A 19,315-nucleotide genomic window follows, 5' to 3' on the forward strand; every position below is an offset into this window, starting at 1 on the left:
TTATGAATGCCACGATATTTAAAACAACCAACTTTGTTCCTTCAAAATTGCATGCTGGGAAATATGTTAATGTTCCAGCCGTGTTGTTTGCGGCGCGTAGAGATGTTCAACGAAACAGAATGCCAATCAATTTCATTGTGATTTAGCTAGCGAGACAGTTATTTGTTTTAATATATTTGTTATCATATTTACCACATATTTTGTAAATCATAACAAGACATCTGTTAACCTGTCTGCTTTTGGTAAGTCGAGCTAAATTAGACCAGACTTTTTGACTGATGCTGAAATTGAGGGATGTTGCTTTTGCATTAGGGTTATTTCAGGTGTTGTTTGTTAGTTACTGAATTAGCTGCAAATGTTATCGTTGCTGCTCGCGCATGAGTTTGGATTCCAGCACGCCCCACCAACTCGAGTTTCCACTAGTTTGCGAGCTACCTACCACAACCACAAAGTCAAAATTGGCTATATTGTAAAAATTCACTTTGTCTTAATTTAAGGGTAGGCATAAGATTAGCAGTGTGGTTAAAATTAGGTTTAAAACCAAATTAAGAAAAATTGTAGAAATGGGCGGGGTTTATGACTGTGCATGTGGTAACTATTGACAAATTAAACTTTTTGTCACATGCGCCGAATACAAGTGTAGACCTTACGGTGAAATGCTTACTTACCAGCCCTTAACCAACAGTGCAGTTCAAGAAGAGTTAAGAAAATATTTACCAAGTAAACTAAAGTAACAATAACGAGGTTATATACAGGGGGTACCGAGTCAGTGTGTGTAATTTGTACACTTAGGTAGGGGTGAAGTGACTGCATACATAATAAACAGCGAGTACCAGCAGCGTACAAAATGGGTAGAAGCCTTTTGGTCCTAGACTTGGCGCTCCGGTACGGCTTGCTGTGCTGTAGCAGAGAAAACAATCTATGACTTGGGTGACTGGAGTCTCTGACCGCCTATTATATAGGTCCTGGATGGCAGGAAGCTTTGCCCCAGTGATGTACTGGGCTGTACGCACTACCCTCTGTAGCGCCGTACAGGCAGTGGCGGTTCTAGACCATTTCAACTGGGGGGGCTAAGCTGGGGCCAGTTGTACTGTTAGAGGGGCCAGTTACATTAGACATTATTGTTGTCATATCATTTTCTTCACTGCATTGCAGGCAAAAGACCATGTTCATAATCATCGTTGCCACTGTCTAATAACGGATGTAAAAAAAGAATGATAGCAAAAATGTGTTATGTAAAAATTATTTCATACTCCACATTTAGGGGGGCCACAAGGAGGTCCAAAATTGTCTTCACAGGGGCACTGCCCCCCCCCCCCCCGAACCGCTAGTGCATAGGAGTGATGGTTGCTGATTATGGGCCTCTGTACTCCTATGTAGTTTTCAATAACAAATCTGCCGTTTCCAGCTACAATAGTCATTTACAACATTAACAATGTCTACACTGTATTTCTGATCAATTTGATGTTATTTTAATGGACAAAAAATGTGCTTTTCTTTCAAAAACAAGGACATTTCTAAGTGACCCTGAACTTTTGAACGGTAGTATATGCTGATATGCCACATTTTTCATATCAGCGAGAAAGAATCTTTCAAATAAAAAAGATGCACTTACTGTAGCAGTTTTGCACAGATCTATAAACTGTGTGCCTCCAGTTGACGATCTATACTTTCTCCCCAGTTACGCTTACTCACTAGATGGCTAATAATCACAGGTGGCGGCTGTCTTCCCTCTGTCTTCCAGTAACAAGCACTGTAACATGAAGATATGGCTGTATGGAAACACTAACCTTATAAAGGTGTGTAGTAATTTAACCTTTTTTAAATTTGTATTATTTCTCGCTGATATGAAAGATACCTTCCTTGTGTTTCCAAAACAGTACCGCAAGTGATGCGTTTGAACCATGGGTTAAATTATTTTCCAATCTTTTCGTTCTGAACAGAACCATCATTTGTTTAATTCCGTTCCACTGTTCCCACCAGCAAAATAAAGTTCTGAACTGGTTCAAACCCCCAAAAAGTAACGGTTTATATCGTTATTTTCTGTTCCTTTTTAAACCTCTGAAGTGTATTTTTTTGGGGGGTGGGGGGTTTAGCGCAACATTAATTTACTTCACCAATCAGTGCAGATTAGAGTTGTGAGCGGAGTTGAGCGATTGGAAATCCAATGAGCGGTGAGTAACTGCTCTGGTGCTCCATGTCCTTTTCTACCACTCCTAAAAAAAACGCTCCATGCTCAAAAAGCTCATTAAAATCACAATTTAACCAACACCCATCTATTTTTTTGGACTACCTCAAATCAAATTTTATTTGTCACATGCACCGAATACAACAGGTGTAGACCTTACTGTGAAATGGTTACTTACAAGCCCTTAACCAACAGTGCAGTTTTAAGAAACAAAAGTGTTAAAGTATTGACTAAAATAACCTGAAGTTACCAAATAATTAAGGAGCAACAATAAAATAACAGTAGTGAGGCTATATACAGGGGGTACCGGTACAGAGTCAATGTGCGGGGACACCGGTTAGGCAAGGTAATTGAGGTAATATGTTGAGGGAAAGTAACTGTGCATGGATAATTAACAGAGTAGCAGCAGCGTAAAAATGGCGGGGTGTTGTGGGGACAATGGAAATAGCCCAGGTAGCCCTTTGATTAGCTTTGCAGGAGTCTTATGGCTTGGGTGTAGAAGCTGTTAAGAAGCCTTTCGAACCTAGACTTGGCGCGCCGGTACTGCTTGCCATGCGGCAGCAGAGAGAATAGTCTATGACTAGGGTGGCTGGAGTCTTTGGCAATTTTTTGGTGCCTTCCTCTGACACAGCCTGGTATAGAGGTCCTTGATGGCAGGAAGCTTGGCCCCAGTGATGTACTAGGCTGTACACACTACCCTCTTTAGTAGATGTCGACCGATTATGATTTTTCAACGCCGATACCGATTATTGGAGGACCCAAAAAAAAGCCGCTGCCGATTAATCGGGCGATTTTATTTTTTTTAAATTTAAAAATATATATTATTATATATATATATATAATATATATATATTATAATTTAATTTATTTTTATTTTTTACATTTATTTGTAATAATGACAATTGCAACAATACTGAATGAACACTTTTAACTTAATATAATACATTGTGCATGTTCTGAGGCTAAAATCAATTTAGCCTCAAATAAATAATGAAACATGTTCAATTTGGTTTAAATAATGCAAAAACAAAGCGTTGGAGAAGAAAGTAAAAGTGCAATATGTGCCATGTAAAAAAGATAACGTTTAAGTTCCTTGCTCAGAACATGAGAACATATGAAAGCTGGTGGTTCCTTTTAACATGAGTCTTCAATATTCCCAGGTAAGAAGTTTTAGATTGTAGTTATAATAGGACTTATAGGACTATTTCTCTCTATACGATTTGTATTTCATATACCTTTGACTATTGGATGTTCTTATCCTGTTAGGGCTAGGGGGCAGTATTTACACGGCCGGATAAAAAACGTACCCGATTTAATCTGGCTATTACTACTGCCCAGAAACTAGAATATGCATATAATTATTGGCTTTGGATAGAAAACACCCTAAAGTTTCTAAAACTGTTTGAATGGTGTCTGTGAGTATAACAGAACTCATATGGCAGGCAAAAACCTGAGAAGATTCTGTACAGGAAGTACCCTCTCTGACCATTCCTTGGGCTTCTTGGCTCTGTTTATTGAAAACTTAGGATCTTTGCTGTAACGTGACACTTCCTACGGCTCCCATAGGCTCTCAGAACCCGGGAAAAAGCTGAATGATTTAATTCCAGCCTCTGGCTGAAAAACATTAGCGCCTTTGGTAAGTGGTCTATCAGAGGACCATCAGACTGAGGCGCGTGCACGGGGCGACACCATGTTTTTATTTTCTCTCTCTTTGTACTAAAACACGATTTCCCGGTCGGAATATTATCGCTTTTTTACGAGAAAAATGGCATAAAAATAGATTTTAAACAGCGGTTGACATGCTTCGAAGTACGGTAATGGAATATTTAGAATTTTTTTGTCACGAAATGCATCGGGCGCGTCACCCTTCTTTACCCTTTCGGATAGTGTCTTGAACGCACGAACAAAACGCCGCTATTTGGATATAACTATGGATTATTTTGAACCAAACCAACATTTGTTATTGAAGTAGAAGTCCTGGGAGTGCATTCTGACGAAGAACAGCAAAGGTAATAACATTTTTCTTATAGTAAATCTGACTTTGGTGAGGGCTAAACTTGTTGGGTGTCTAAATAGCTAGCCCTGTGATGCTGGGCTATCTACTTAGAATATTGCAAAATGTGCTTTCACCGAAAAGCTATTTTAAAATCGGACATAGCGAGTGCATAGAGGAGTTCTGTATCTATAATTCTTAAAATAATTGTTATGCTTTTTGTGAACGTTTATCGTGAGTAATTTAGTAAATTCACCGGAAGTTTGTGGGGGGTATGCTAGTTCTGAACGTCACATGCTAATGTAAAAAGCTGGTTTTTGATATAAATATGAACTTGATTGAACAAAACATGCATGTATTGTATAACATAATGTCCTAGGTGTGTCATCTGATGAAGATCATCAAAGGTTAGTGCTGCATTTAGCTGTGGTTTGGGTTTATGTGACATTATATGCTAGCTTGAAAAATGGGTGTCTGATTATTTCTGGCTGGGTAGTCTGCTGACATAATCTAATGTTTTGCTTTCGTTGTAAAGCCTTTTTGAAATCGGACAGTGTGGTTAGATTAACGAGAGTCTTGTCTTTAAAATGGTGTAAAATAGTCATATGTTTGAGAAATTGAAGTAATAGCATTTCTAAGGTACAGTGGGGGGAAAAAGTATTTAGTCAGCCACCAATTGTGCAAGTTCTCCCACTTAAAAAGATGAGAGAGGCCTGTAATTTTCATCATAGGTACACGTCAACAATGACAGACAAAATGAGAAAAAGAAATCCAGAAAATCACATTGTAGGATTTTTAATGAATTTATTTGCAAATTATGGTGGAAAATAAGTATTTGGTCAATAACAAAAGTTTATCTCAATACTTTGTTATATACCCTTTGTTGGCAATGACACAGGTCAAACGTTTTCTGTAAGTCTTCACAAGGTTTTCACACACTGTTGCTGGTATTTTGGCCCATTCCTCCATGCAGATCTCCTCTAGAGCAGTGATGTTTTGGGGCTGTCGCTGGGCAACACGGACTTTCAACTCCCTCCAAAGATTTTCTATGGGGTTGAGATCTGGAGACTGGCTAGGCCACTCCAGGACCTTGAAATGCTTCTTACGAAGGCACTCCTTCATTGCCCGGGCGGTGTGTTTGGGATCATTGTCATGCTGAAAGACCCAGCCACATTTCATCTTCAATGCCCTTGCTGATGGAAGGGGGTTTTCACTCAAAATCTCACAATACATGGCCCCATTCATTCTTTCCTTTACACGGATCAGTCGTCCTGGTCCTTTTGCAGAAAAACAGCCCCAAAGAATGATGTTTCCACCCCCATGCTTCACAGTAGGTATGGTGTTCTTTGGATGCAACTCAGCATTCTTTGTCCTCCAAACACGACGAGTTGAGATTTTACCAAAAAGTTATATTTTGGTTTCATCTGACCATATGACATTCTCCCAATCCTCTTCTGGATCATCCAAATGCTCTCTAGCAAACTTCAGACGGGCCTGGACATGTACTGGCTTAAGCAGGGGGACACGTCTGGCACTGCAGGATTTGAGTCCCTGGTGGCATAGTGTGTTACTGATGGTAGGCTTTGTTACTTTGGTCCCAGCTCTCTGCAGGTCATTCACTAGGTCCCCCCGGTGGTTCTGGGATTTTTGCTCACAGTTCTTGTGATCATTTTGACCCCACGGGTGAGATCTTGCGTGGAGCCCCAGATCGAGGGAGATTATCAGTGGTCTTGTATGTCTTCCATTTCCTAATAATTGCTCCCACAGTTGATTTCCTCAAACCAAGCTGCTTACCTATTGCAGATTCAGTCTTCCCAGCCTGGTGCAGGTCTACAATTTTGTTTCTGGTGTCCTTTGACAGCTCTTTGGTCTTGGCCATAGTGGAGTTTGGAGTGTGACTGTTTGAGGTTGTGGACAGGTGTCTTTTATACTGATAACAAGTTCAAACAGGTGCCATTAATACAGGTAACAAGTGGAGGACAGAGGAGCCTCTTAAAGAAGAAGTTACAGGTCTGTGAGAGCCAGAAATCTTGCTTGTTTGTAGGTGACCAAATACATATTTTCCACCATAATTTGCAAATAAATTCATTAAAAATCCTACAATGTGATTTTCTGGATTTCTTTTTCAAATTTTGTCTGTCATAGTTGACGTGTACCTATGACGAAAATTACAGGCCTCTCTCATCTTTTTAAGTGGGAGAACTTGCACAATTGGTGGCTGACTAAATACTTTTTCCCCCCACTGTATTTGAATAACGCGCCACGGGATTCCACTGGCTGTTACGTAGGTGGGACGAAATCATCCCACTGGCCCTAGCGAAGTTATAGGCACTTTAGTATTGCCAGTGTAACAGTATAGCTTCCGTCCCTCTCCTCGCTCCTACCTGGGCTCGAACCAGGAACACATCGACAACAGCCACCCTCAAAGCAGCGTTACCCATGTAGAGCAAGGGGAAAAAGTACTCCAAGTCTCAGAGCGAGTGACGTTTGAAACGCTATTAGCGCGCACCCGGCTAACTAGCTAGCCATTTCACATTGGTTACACCAGCCTAATCTTGGGAGTTGATAGGCTTGAAGTCATAAACAGCACAATACATTGCGAAGGGCTGCTGGCAAACGCACGAAAGTTCTGTTTGAATGAATGCTTACGAGCCTGCTGCTGCCTAGCATCGCTCAGTCAGACTGCTCTATCAAATCATAGACTTAATTATAACATAATAAGACACAGAAATACGAGCCTTAGGTCATTAATATGGTCGAATCCGGAAACTATCATCTGGAAAACAAAAAGTTTTTCCTGTCAGTGAAATATGGAACCGTTCCGTATTTAATCTAACGGGTGGCATCCCTAAGTCTAAATATTCCTGTTACATTGCACAACCTTCAATGTTATGTCATAATTACGTAAAATGCTGGCAAATTAGTTCGCAACGAGCCAGGCGGCCCAAACTGTTGCATATACCCTGACTCTGCGCGCAATGAACGCAAAGTGACACAATTTCACCTGGTTAATATTGCCTGCTAACCTGGATTTCTTTTAGCTAAATATGCAGGTTTAAAATGTATACTTCTGTGTATTGATTTTAAGAAAGGCATTGATGTTTATGGTTAGGTACAGTTGTGCAACGATTGTGCTTTCTTCGCAAATGCGCTTGTTATATCATCCCCCGTTTGGCGAAGTCGGCTGTCTTTGTTAGGAAGAAATAGTCTTCACAGTTGGCAACGAGCCAGGCGGCCCAAACTGCTGCCTTTACCCTGACTCTGCTTGCAAGAGAAGTGACACATTTTCCCTAGTTAAAAGAAATTCATGTTAGCAGGCAATATTAACTAATATGCAGGTTTAAAAATATATACTTGTGTATTGATTTTAAGAAAGGCATTGATGTTTATGGTTGGAGCAACGTGTACCTAAGCGATTATATGCAATGCAGGACAGGCTAGATAAACTAGTAATATCATCAACCATGTGTAGTTAACTAGTGATTATGATAGATTGTTTTTTATAAGGCAAGTTTAATGCTAGCTAGCAACTTACCTTGGCTTCTTACTGCATTCGTGTAACAGGCAGGTTCCTCGTGGAGTGCAATGTAAAGCAGGTGGTTAGAGCGTTGGACTAGTTAACCGTAAGGTTGCAAGATTGAATCCCTGAGCTGACAAGGTAAAAAATCTGTCGTTCTGCCCCTGAACAAGGCAGTTAACCCACCGTTCCTAGGCCATCATTGAAAATAAGAATGCTGACTTGCCTAGTTAAAGGTCTAAAAATAAATAAATAAATAATTACCAAAAAAATCGTCCAAATCGGCGTCCAAAAATACCGATTTCCGATTGTTATGAAAACTTGAAATCGGCCCTAATTAATCGGCCATTCCGATTAATCGGTCGACCTCTACTCTTTAGTACCTTGCGGTCGGAGGCCGAGCAGTTGCCATACCAAGCGGTGACGTAACCAGTCAGGATGCTGTCGATGGTGGACCTACCAATTGGCTTAAGTATTGAAACCAAACCATATGGATTTGAATGTAAAGTATTTGAATTTACATAAAAAGGTGAAATGTAAGAAGCGAACATAATTTCAAATAGGCTACATGTCATAGTAAACAGCATGTAAGTAGTTAGTTAACAAGCTTATGTGTGTGCAGAGCGGCACCAGATTATTATAGTTTTTAAATAATAAAGTAGTTAATAAATAAAATGTGAAACGTAACTATAGTATTCTTGGGGTGGCAGGTAGCTTAGTGGTTAGAACGTTGGGCCAGTAACTGAAAGGTTGCTGGATCGAATCCCTGAGCTAACAAGGTAAAACTGTGTCATTCTGCCCCTGAACGAGGCAGTTAACCCCCTAGGCCGTCATTGTAAATAAGAATTTGTTCTTAACTGACTTGCCTAGCCAGCTAAATGAAGGTACATTTTAAAAAAATAAACTAGCATTGAAAAAGTTAATCCATTCTTCTCTATGTATCTCTCTCCCTAATTTCTGAATCACGCTTGTAACGTCAGCAGGCTATGCTTTGGAGAGGCTGGTAGCCTACACACACACACTGGCAAAGATTTTCAGCTGGCAGGCAGACATACACTGGAGTGAGGGCTTTGCATAGGTGCTTTATTTCATTTTATTGAAGGACTGGAAAAAAATGCCTGGAACGTAAAACAAAGTTATTAACCAGTTCCCATGCTTTCAAAATAACGGTTCTATTCCGGAACAGTATAAATTATTTTTGTTCTGATTTTGTCCCTAGAACATTTTTTCTATTGTCCAGTTTTCTGTTCTGTTCTGGTTTTAATGTTCAGAACGAGCGTCTGGACTCTTAACAAAAGTCAAGGCCAGAAGAAACTATCGTCAATAGGCACTGAAGGTACAGTGCATTCGGAAAGTAATCAGACCCCTTGACTTTTTACACATTTTGTTACGTTGTAGTCTTACTCTAAAATGGATTCAATTGTTTTTACTTAATAAATCTACTTGCAATACCCCATAAAAAAAAAAAAAACAGTAACAGTTTTTTATTTTTAGCACTCTTTTAGCACATTTACAATAGTATTCAGACCCTTTACACAGTACTTTGTTGAAGCACATTTGGCAGCGATTACAACCTCAAGTTTCTCCAATTCTTCTTTGCAGATCCTCTCAAGCACTGTCAGGTTGGATGGGGAGCGTCACAGCTATTTTCAGGTCTCGCCAGTGATGTTCGATTGGGTTCAAGTCCACGTGACGCTTGGCATTCAAGCCAAAGAGTTCAATCTTGGTTTCATCAGACGAGAGAGCTGCCTTTTGGCAAACTCCAAGTGGGCTGTCATGTGTTTTTTTTTATTGAGGAGCGGCTTCTGTCTGGCCACTCTACCATAAAGGCCTGATTGGTGGAGTCCTTCTGGAACGTTCTCCCATCTCCACAGAGGAACTCTGGAGCTCTGTCAGAGTGACCATCGGGTTCTTGGTCACCTCCCTGACCTAGGCCCTACTTCCCCGATGGCTCAGTTTGGCCAGGCGGCCCACTCTAGGAAGAGTCTTGGTGGTTCAAACTTCTTCCATTTAAGAATGATGGAGACCACTGTGTTCTTGGGGACCTTCAATGCTACAGACATTTTTTGGTACCCTTCCCCAGATCTGTACCTCGACATAATCCTGTCTCGGAGCTCTACGAACAATTCCTTCGACCTCATGTCTTGGTTTTTGCTCTGACATACACTGTCAAATGTGGAACCTTATGTAGACAGTTATGTGCCTTTCCAAATTATGTCCAATCAATTGAATTTACCACAGGTGGACTCCACAATCAAGTTGTAGAAACATCTCAAGGATGATCAATCGAAACAGGATGCACCTGAGCAAAATGTTTAGTCTCATAGCAAAGGGTCTGAATACTTATGTAAATAAGATTTCTGGTTTTAAATTTTAATACATTTGCAAACATTTCTAAAACCTGTTTTATTCTTTGTCTTTATGGGGTATTGCCTGTAGATTGAGGATTTATTTTTTTGTTAATCCATTTTAGGATAAGGCTGTAACGTAACAAAATGCGGGAAATATTGCTGAATACTTTCTGAAAGCACTTACAGTGAGGGGAAAAAAGTATTTGATCCCCTGCTGATTTTGTACATTTGCCCACTGACAAAGAAATAATCAGTCTATAATTTTAATGGTAGGTTTATTTGAACAGTGAGGGACAGAATAACAACAAAAAAATCCAGAAAAACGCATGTCAAAAATGTTATAAAATGATTTGCATTTTAATGAGGGAAATAAGTATTGGACCCCTCTGCAAAACATGACTTAGTACTTGGTGGCAAAACCCTTGTTGGCAATAACTGAGGTCAGACGTTTCTTGTAGTTGGCCACCAGGTTTGCACACATCTCAGGAGGGATTTTGTCCAACTCCTCTTTGCAGATCTTCTCCAAGTCATTAAGGTTTCGAGGCTGACGTTTGGCAACTCAAACCTTCAGCTCCCTCCACAGCTTTTCTATGGGATTAAGGTCTGGAGACTGGCTTGGCCACTCCAGGACCTTAATGTGCTTCTTCTTGAGCCACTCCTTTGTTGCCTTGGCCATGTGTTTTGGGTCATTGTCATGCTGGAATACCCATCCACGACCCATTTTCAATGCCCTGGCTGAGGGAAGGAGGTTCTCACCCAAGATTTGACGGTACATGGCCCCGTCCATCATCCCTTTGATGCGGTGAAGTTGTCCTGTCCCCTTAGCAGAAAAACACCCCCAAAGCATAATGTTTCCACCTCCATGTTTGACGGTGGAGATGGTGTTCTTGGGGTCATAGGCAGCATTCCTCCTCCTCCAAACACGGCGAGTTGAGTTGATGCCAAAGAGCTCCATTTTGGTCTCATCTGACCACAACACTTTCACCCAGTTGTCCTCTGAATCATTCAGATGTTCATTGGCAAACTTCAGACGGGCATGTATATGTGCTTTCTTGAGCATGGGGACCTTGCGGGCGCTGCAGGATTTCAGTCCTTCACGGAGTAGTGTGTTACCAATTGTTTTCTTGGTGACTATGGTCCCAGCTGCCTTGAGATCATTGACAAGATTATCCCGTGTAGTTCTGGGCTGATTCCGCACCGTTCTCATGATCATTGCAACTCCACGAGGTGAGATCTTGCATGGAGCCCCAGGCAGAGGGAGATTGACAGTTATTTTGTGTTTCTTCCATTTGCGAATAATCGCACCAACTGTTGTCACCTTCTCACCAAGCTGCTTGGCAATGGTCTTGTAGCCCATTCCAGCCTTGTGTAGGGCTACAATCTTGTCCCTGACATCCTTGGAGAGCTCTTTGGTCTTGGGCATGGTGGAGAGAATGGAATCTGATTGCTTCTGTGGACAGGTGTCTTTTATACAGGTAACAAGCTGTGGTTAGGAGCACTCCCTTTAAGAGTGTGCTCCTAATCTCAGCTCGTTATCTGTATAAAAGACACCTGGGGGCCAGAAATCTTTCTGATTGAGAGGGGGTCAAATACCTATTTCCCTCATTAAAATGCAAATCAATTTATAACATTTTTGAAGTGTTTTTCTGGATTTTTTTTGTTGTTATTCTGTCTGTCACTGTTCAAATAAACCTACCATTAAAATTATAGACTGATCCTTTCTTTGTCAGTGGGCAAACGTACAAAATCAGCAGGGGATAAAATACTTTTTTCCCTCACTGTATGTTAGCGTCTACGAAGGGGTTACAAACACTACCCAATCTGTAACTCCCAGTAATGGAAACCAAACATCTTTGGTTAAATCACATTATCTGGTGAAACAATCTGTAGCTATGTTGTTACTAGTGTAATGTTTAGGTTAACTTAACTAGCTAGCTACTGTATTTTCAGTGTATTTTGTGCTGTTAGCTGGTCCCTGGTTTTGTTATCATTCATTACCCATTGTTTTTAAAAGGTGCCTCATTCATTATGTCCTCGGATGACCTTCTTGCACAGAGGGAGAGAATCGAACGCCAGATTTTGGCGCTCGAGCAAAACCTTGGATCCGAATGCAATTCCGGCATTGAACTACTATCTTCAGATAGTTGTGCATCTGGTTGGTATCTAAAGCATGTTAAAACATTGTTGCAGTGTGCTTGTATAGAGAGGACACCCTTACTCCTGCACTAATCATAGAATACAATTTAGTCTTCAAAACTCCTAGGCATGCTTCTTAAATCTGTCATTTGTTTTCACTGTTGTCAGATGATGGATCAGACGACAATACTTCTCAACCAGAAGATTTGGTAAGACTTATTGACATCACCAATATTACCTTGTGACCATGATTTATTTCAGGTGAATTGAGAAATAATGTCAACCTGCTCTTCTAGGGTCCTCCGGGGAACCTGGAGGCAGAGCGGGAGCGAATACAGAGAGAGATTGAAGAGTTGGAGTGCACTCTTGGTCCAGGTGCATTTAATGCTGAGATTATTTCAGGTAGCTAAGGCCCTTGCCATGTGTTGTTTCAACAGGTTATTTGTTGTTTCGACAGGTTATTCATTGTTTCACGGATTTAAGTTTTCCTGCTAGTATACATGTATACCGGGAGTGAGTGTGAACCCTTTTATAATGTGTTGAAACAGATGTGGATGGCCAAGGAAGTGCAACAGAATTGGTTAGTATTGATTAGCATTTTCACAATTCCAGCACTCCAGTTTTCAGTTTGTCACATGATGTAAGGTTACTGTAACATGGCCTTGTGCTCTCCTTTCTCCCATGTCTGGTAGAGCGAAGATGACAGTGCTGAGGAGCTGGACCTACCCCAGAACACAGATACATGTCTGCAAATTAACCTGGTTTATCAGGAAGTGTTGAAAGAGAAATTAGAGGATCTGGAGCGACTGTTAACAGACAATCAACAGCAGCAAGTAAGAGACTAATAACTAAAAGCCCACAGCTTCTCTTAAAGGTGCAGTCTGAAATCTGTTCAATGAATATTTTCAAGTTTTTGCTCTGAGCTGTGCAATGTCCATGCGATGTAATAATTTTTGTGGTTTTTCCCTACAGAAAGAGATTATGTCTCAGCTATCTGCCACAGGAACTCCCCAGGCTACCACATCTGGAGAACCCACACTGAAGCTTTTCTTGGGGAGCTTTCTGAATCCCTATTTCAGAGATAAAGTCACATTTCTGGTAGGGATGAGTTCTGATTCAGTACAATATGAGCATGGTCAAGGGGTTATACCTACATGATTTTACATTGTCTCTAATTCCCACAGGGCCCACCCGCTAATCCAGAAACCAGGGAGAAGATGAGTAAAAGAATCAGACCTACTGATGATTTCAAGATGAAAAGATGTGAGCCTAAAAATAATAATTGTTAGACCTTAGTGCTCCTTGCATCCTTGTTAAGTGACATCACCATTATCGGAGAGTGACTTTTTGATTTTTCAGGGGAGGGGTGGCAGAAGACTCTGCTGATTAATGCTGTGGTCAAAGACAGCATGAAACGCAAGATACAGCCCAAACTGTCCAAGTAAGGGTGATTGTTTTCCCCTGAATGGTATCTTTTGATAATGGGAATGTCTTATTTGCTACATTTTGAAAAGCACAGGAGCAAAACTTCAGCTTTTTACATAGGGTTTATGAAATGTAGGTAAACATTTTTAGGATTGGTGTTAACAAATTGGCCTACATGAATGACATGATTTTTGTCTCATAGGATTGAATACCTTACACAGAAAATGGCCAAAGCTGAAAACGTGGAAAAGCTAATCCTGCAGAAACAAATCACTGAAATTGAAAAGGACATTGAGGCCATCAGGTGATTACCATCATAACTATTTTACGGGAAATAACAATCTAGCCTATTAATTCCAAGATGACACCGGTTATCTTGTCAGACATGTCTGTTTTGTTTTTGTTCTCACTTTACATGAATAGATTAAATGGATTGAATTGTTTAATCCATATGTATTGTATTGTAACGTTCATAAACTCCAACTCCTTTTGTGGTTCCTGAGTCAAACCATTGCTATGTAACTGTTGCCGGATGTGCTTTCCCTTGCAGTGCACTGAAGGAGGATAAGCTGATGGGTGGCCGCTATGATGACCATGACTGGCAAAAGATTTCCAATATTGATGTGGGTCGAGTAACTGCTATCTTCTCCTCCATTCATGTGTTTATTTTGCTATTGTTAAAAAGGCTTAAATGTTGACGCTAACATCTTATTCCTATCCAGTTTGAAGGCATCCGTGAAGCTGAGGACATAAAAAGCTTTTGGCAGAACTACCTGCATCCCTCCATTAACAAAGCCAGTTGGAAGGAAGACGAAATTGAAATGCTCAAGAAAGTTGCTGTGAAATATGGGCATCACAACTGGGATCAGATTGCTGATAAACTTGGGGTAAGAGCAGACAATATTGGTCAAATAGCCTCATGATTGTGACGCTCTCCTATCAGTGGGTTCCAGAGGTGATATTTCTAATCCTGATTTGTACAGTTTGATTGATTGGACTTTGTTTAGAGCGAAGTACCTGATACTGAACCGTTCAGTTTCTCGGTAGTAGGTAGGTCAAGTGTAATTCCATGAACGTCCTAACATGACCAATTTCTTTGAATGTGTAAACTATTCAGGTTTATCCATTTTGAACTCATGTCCTCTCCCCTGTATGTCACACACAGACCAACAGGACAGCCTTCATGTGTCTCCAGACATACCAACGCTACATCTGCACCAACTTCAAGAGGAGCATGTGGGGCGGACTGGAGGACGACATCCTTAGAGAGCTGGTGGAGAAGATGCGGATAGGGAACTACATCCCTTACACCCAGAGTAAGTCCCCACCACCCAATGTACACCCTGGCTTTTACTCATTATCTATGTTATTGTTGGTGCACATCGATGAGTTGTTATTGTTGTCCCCAGCTTATGTCCCCTTCTTTGTAAGGCTCCAGTAGGAGCGTGAACTGATAACTGATTAAATTGTATGCACTCACTACTGTAAGTCGCTCTGGATAAGAGCATCTGCTAAATTACTCAAATGTAAATATAAATGCAAAGCGCTCAGGATACTGTCCACTGCTCTACTCTACTGATTTTTCTCTTTAGAAAAAGTGCTTGTTCAATACAAGATACTATAGCTTGTCATGGTAGTGCATCGTGTGTTGGGTTCTGGGAATTCAGCTTGCTTTCTCCATGATTTCTGTTGTACTCCAGTCTCCTATTTCATGGAGGGCCGGGACTCATGCCAGCTGATGTATCGGTGGACTCAGGTTCTGGACCCGACCCTCACGAAAGGCTATTGGTCTAAAGAAGAAGATGAGGTATGGGCAGGAGGGGTTTTGGCTTTTTTGTTGGGAATAGTATCTTTAGCTTCATCTAATCTGTTCCAAGGACATTTTGTGATGTCCCCATATGTACAGTATAAATATTTGATAATATAAGTTGTGCTGTGACTTTTGTTTGTTGTTGCAGATGCTACTGAGAGCAGTGGCTAAACACGGGGCGGGGAACTGGTGGAAGATACGTCAGGATGTGCCTGGCAGAAATGATAGCCAGTGTAGGGACAGGTGAAGACTAATATTGACTCTGATCGATAGAGCCAATGCATTGACCAAACTCTCACGACATTCGCTGACAGTCTCCCTGATGGCCACCCTATTCTAGTTAACTCAAACTTGAAAAAGTATTATAAACTGGGTGGTTCAAGCTTTGAATGCTGATTGGCTGACAGCCATGCAGGGCATAAAAAAAATGTTTTTGGTCCACCAGCCACTGTGCCAGGTAGATCAAAATATCTACCAGCCACTCAGATTTTTTGGTAACACATTACTTGAAACCCAGCGTCAACACGTTATGACATGCTCATAACAGTTGACATAACCTGCCATAATAGGGTCATAACACTGTCATGACCCATATATTTACACCTGTTGTGACATATATTGTGTTATTTTATGGCTGGTTATGACCCCTACATAAGAGTGTGAAAACCCACATTTATTCAAATAGATTTTTTCCCTGCCGAGAAGTTTCCGTCAGTTTGAAGGTTTGTTTCTGAAGTCCTTTGTTGTTGTTGTAAATAATTATTTAGTCACTTTTTTTTCCATCTTATTTTAAATAAGTTGCAGAGAATACACTTCATGATGAAGTATAATGACCATCCTGTGTCTCTTTACTTGGACTAAGAAAATACACTTTGACACTGTCAAGAATCATTATGACCATATATAAGCCAGATAGGCCTATCACGTACATGCCCTTATGTCAGTCATCAGTCAAAAAGAGGGTGTCTAGTCCTGCTCCTGAAATCTGCTCCTGTGTTCATCCCAGTCATCAGTATCAGCGCATTGGGGTAGGTGCATGTCTGACATCAAATTGTACACAATTACAATGATAATATAATATGGTCATAAAATGTTTTATAGCAAACATATTATTGACAAGTAGGCTATGGTGAAATTGAATGTTTTGCCATGTTTGGTAGGTTTTGTGGGTTTTCACACTCTTATGTGTGTGGCATAACCTTCCATAAAATAATGCAATATAGTCACAACAGGTCTAAATATCATAAGTGTTATGACCATATTATGACAAGTTGTATAGCTGTTATGACATGGTTATGACGACTGTCATAATGTGTTATGACGCTGGGCGTTAAGTGAAGTTTTGCCTTTTTTCCACAAAAAAATGTGAACAAAATTCAGCTAAAATTACACCAACAAAACACAAAAAAATGGATGAGCATGCTTTGTAATGTTTATAAAACAAATGTATTACTAGTAAGACGTAACGTGGTATATTGTTTAATTTCATTTTTTTTGTGACCGGAGTCTTTTTAACCAAAATATCATAGATGAGACAAAAAATGAGGTTACCATGGTAGTGCGACTCCAGTCATGTTTGTGCCTGTGAGAGTCTGACTAGTAGAAGCGTTGTCTTCTCTTCCCTAGCAGTTGAAACTCAAACATAGAAAAACAGCCTAGCTTGTGAACAAAACAATGGAAATAGCCTAGAAACACAAGGACAAAATCTCACTTCAGTAGATTTTGGTTTCAAGTAAATAAGACTACCTTTTATGCCTATGTGCACTCAGCCCTTTACATGCGCACAGCCCCCAGCCAGGCAATGTTTCTGCTCGACGTGCAATAGGCTGTATAGGATTCGTAGTTTGACTATGTGCGACTAATTTACCAGCTATGAAACTAAACTGCGGAAATACTTTGTAAACAGCTACTGCAGCTTTTATTTGACTATGCATGTGATCATACTTGACTATTTTTATTCACAAATGCAAGTGAAATGCTCGCACTGTGGAGCCCTGACCACCCGCCAACATGGCTGGTGAAATGGACATCTTACACGCCAATGCCAAAATCTACCCGCAGGTGGCGGAGTGTTAATTTTAGACCCTGCAGCCATTGTATATCAGATCGTATATCACCGTATGACAAAATATTTTTACTGCTCTACGCTGGTAACCAGTTTATAATAGCAATCGGGCACCTCAGGGGTTTGTATTATATGGCCAATATACCATGGCTAAGGGCTGTATCCAGGCACTCCGCGTTGCATTGTGTGTAAGAAAAGCCCTTTATTGGCCATATACTACACCCCTCGGGCCTTGCTTAATTAGAACATACGGTCACTGACAAACTGTTGTTTCATTCTGTAGGTATGTGGACGTCCTGATTGGGAACGTGAAGAAGGGGCCCTTTGACGAGGAGGAAAAGGCGCAACTCCGACAATTGGTGGAGAAATATGGACGTAGGAACTGCTATAGAAAGCTGACTCGCATAGAAACTATATCAACATAATCAGGTTTAACAATTTATTTTGTCCTTTTCTATAGTTAAATGGGCTAAGATAGCTTCTGAAATGCCTAACAGAATTGACTGCCAGGTCCTTCAACAGTGGAGGAGAATGACAGGGTACAAGGTGAGTGTTTACTATGTAGCCTTATTGTCCTTCTCAACTCAGTCTGTAACACTGGACATACAGTTAATTACGCTCTTATTTTTGTACACAGCCCAGACCTCGGAGGGACAGAAATAGAAGAGGATTGCAGAGGAGAAAGGCAGTGGCTGTGAGGAGCATCAAGAGTAGGCTGAAGAGGCTAGACGATGATGTGCACTCAAGCGCCGATGAAGAGGAGAGCGTCAAGATGGAATTTATGGACAGTGACGACGAGAAGAAACAGAAGTTCTTTGAACTGTACGGATCTGATCAGGAAAGTGACATTTTTGAAGACTACACCCAACCAGACATGGAGCAATGGATCCCCATGCGAGAGAAGCAGTTTGAAGGGATGGTGAGGAGTGTGATGGTTAAACGGCCCAGCAAGGACACAACGCAAGAGCAGGCAGCGACGGACAGCCAGGCCGCAGCACGCAAGTTCATGGTGGTACGTTCCACCGTCCTGGACCGCTTTGGCAAGCCTGCTGCCACTGTCATTGGACAAAACCCCCCAATCCTGGCAAAGAAGGTACCAGCATTTATGTATTAACAGTCATGTGATTTGTTGCACCATTATGTGTATAGCGTATGCAGATTTTGAACACCCGTCCCTAGACGGGCCTTTATGAAGTTGTCAACCTAAAATGAATGCAACCATTGTCATTTTGTTCCCAAATACCACCATCATAAAGCAGACTAGATCTGCATCAGTAACCATAGCTACATATTAACTTCATCTGAATATATCACAAAATGGGATCACTAGGCAGTTAATATTTAATAAACATTCATCAGCTGTGTAGCTCATTTTAAAGTGAGTCTCTTTGTTTATGAACTCAGAAATATGATTCTTATTTTAGAATATGTAGTAAAGTTAGCTGGCTAACCGATTGATTCCTGCTTTGACTTAAGTAAAGCAGCATGTGACATTCTCTGTATGTGTTCCTTCTAAAGGATTGCAACAGTGACCTGGCCATGCTCCAGGTATGCTATGGAGAGGTGAGGAACCTGATCACTTGGAAGAAAACAAATGCCACAAAACATGTAAGTCGCCAGGTGACACTCAAAAATTACAACAATATTTTCATTTAGCCTCTCTTTATGTGGTGAAACATGTTTCAATTGCTTTTTATCCCAAACAAAAATGATTCCAGTGGATACATTTTTGTTCATTTGTCAGAATAGATTTAGTGAAAATTAGATATATTTTTTAAAGGAAATGTTGATAGAATGTTTGATTATTAGAATCCATCAATAAATCCTACT

The 19,315-nt window shown here is 40.7% G+C and overlaps 1 protein-coding gene across 1 annotated transcript in view; it reads left to right on the forward strand.

Moving 5' to 3' along the window:
* The first annotated feature begins 82 nt into the window (after positions 1 to 82).
* Positions 83 to 19,315, forward strand: part of LOC106585647 (snRNA-activating protein complex subunit 4) — a 32,290-nt gene continuing 13,057 nt past the window's right edge. The window contains exons 1-19 of the mRNA XM_014172069.3: positions 83 to 242; positions 12,064 to 12,204; positions 12,354 to 12,394; positions 12,482 to 12,587; positions 12,734 to 12,765; positions 12,878 to 13,018; positions 13,158 to 13,283; positions 13,370 to 13,448; positions 13,545 to 13,626; positions 13,813 to 13,914; positions 14,161 to 14,233; positions 14,333 to 14,497; positions 14,776 to 14,926; positions 15,311 to 15,417; positions 15,569 to 15,663; positions 17,769 to 17,860; positions 17,946 to 18,031; positions 18,123 to 18,578; positions 19,004 to 19,093. Of these exons, the coding sequence (XP_014027544.1) occupies positions 12,078 to 12,204; positions 12,354 to 12,394; positions 12,482 to 12,587; positions 12,734 to 12,765; positions 12,878 to 13,018; positions 13,158 to 13,283; positions 13,370 to 13,448; positions 13,545 to 13,626; positions 13,813 to 13,914; positions 14,161 to 14,233; positions 14,333 to 14,497; positions 14,776 to 14,926; positions 15,311 to 15,417; positions 15,569 to 15,663; positions 17,769 to 17,860; positions 17,946 to 18,031; positions 18,123 to 18,578; positions 19,004 to 19,093 (2,151 nt within the window). The 5' untranslated portion in view covers positions 83 to 242; positions 12,064 to 12,077. The remainder of the gene's footprint in view (positions 243 to 12,063; positions 12,205 to 12,353; positions 12,395 to 12,481; positions 12,588 to 12,733; positions 12,766 to 12,877; positions 13,019 to 13,157; positions 13,284 to 13,369; positions 13,449 to 13,544; positions 13,627 to 13,812; positions 13,915 to 14,160; positions 14,234 to 14,332; positions 14,498 to 14,775; positions 14,927 to 15,310; positions 15,418 to 15,568; positions 15,664 to 17,768; positions 17,861 to 17,945; positions 18,032 to 18,122; positions 18,579 to 19,003; positions 19,094 to 19,315) is intronic.

Source organism: Salmo salar, chromosome 24 (genome assembly GCF_965601325.2).
Source record: "Salmo salar chromosome 24, fSalSal1, whole genome shotgun sequence".
Classification (NCBI taxonomy): Eukaryota; Metazoa; Chordata; class Actinopteri; order Salmoniformes; family Salmonidae; genus Salmo; species Salmo salar.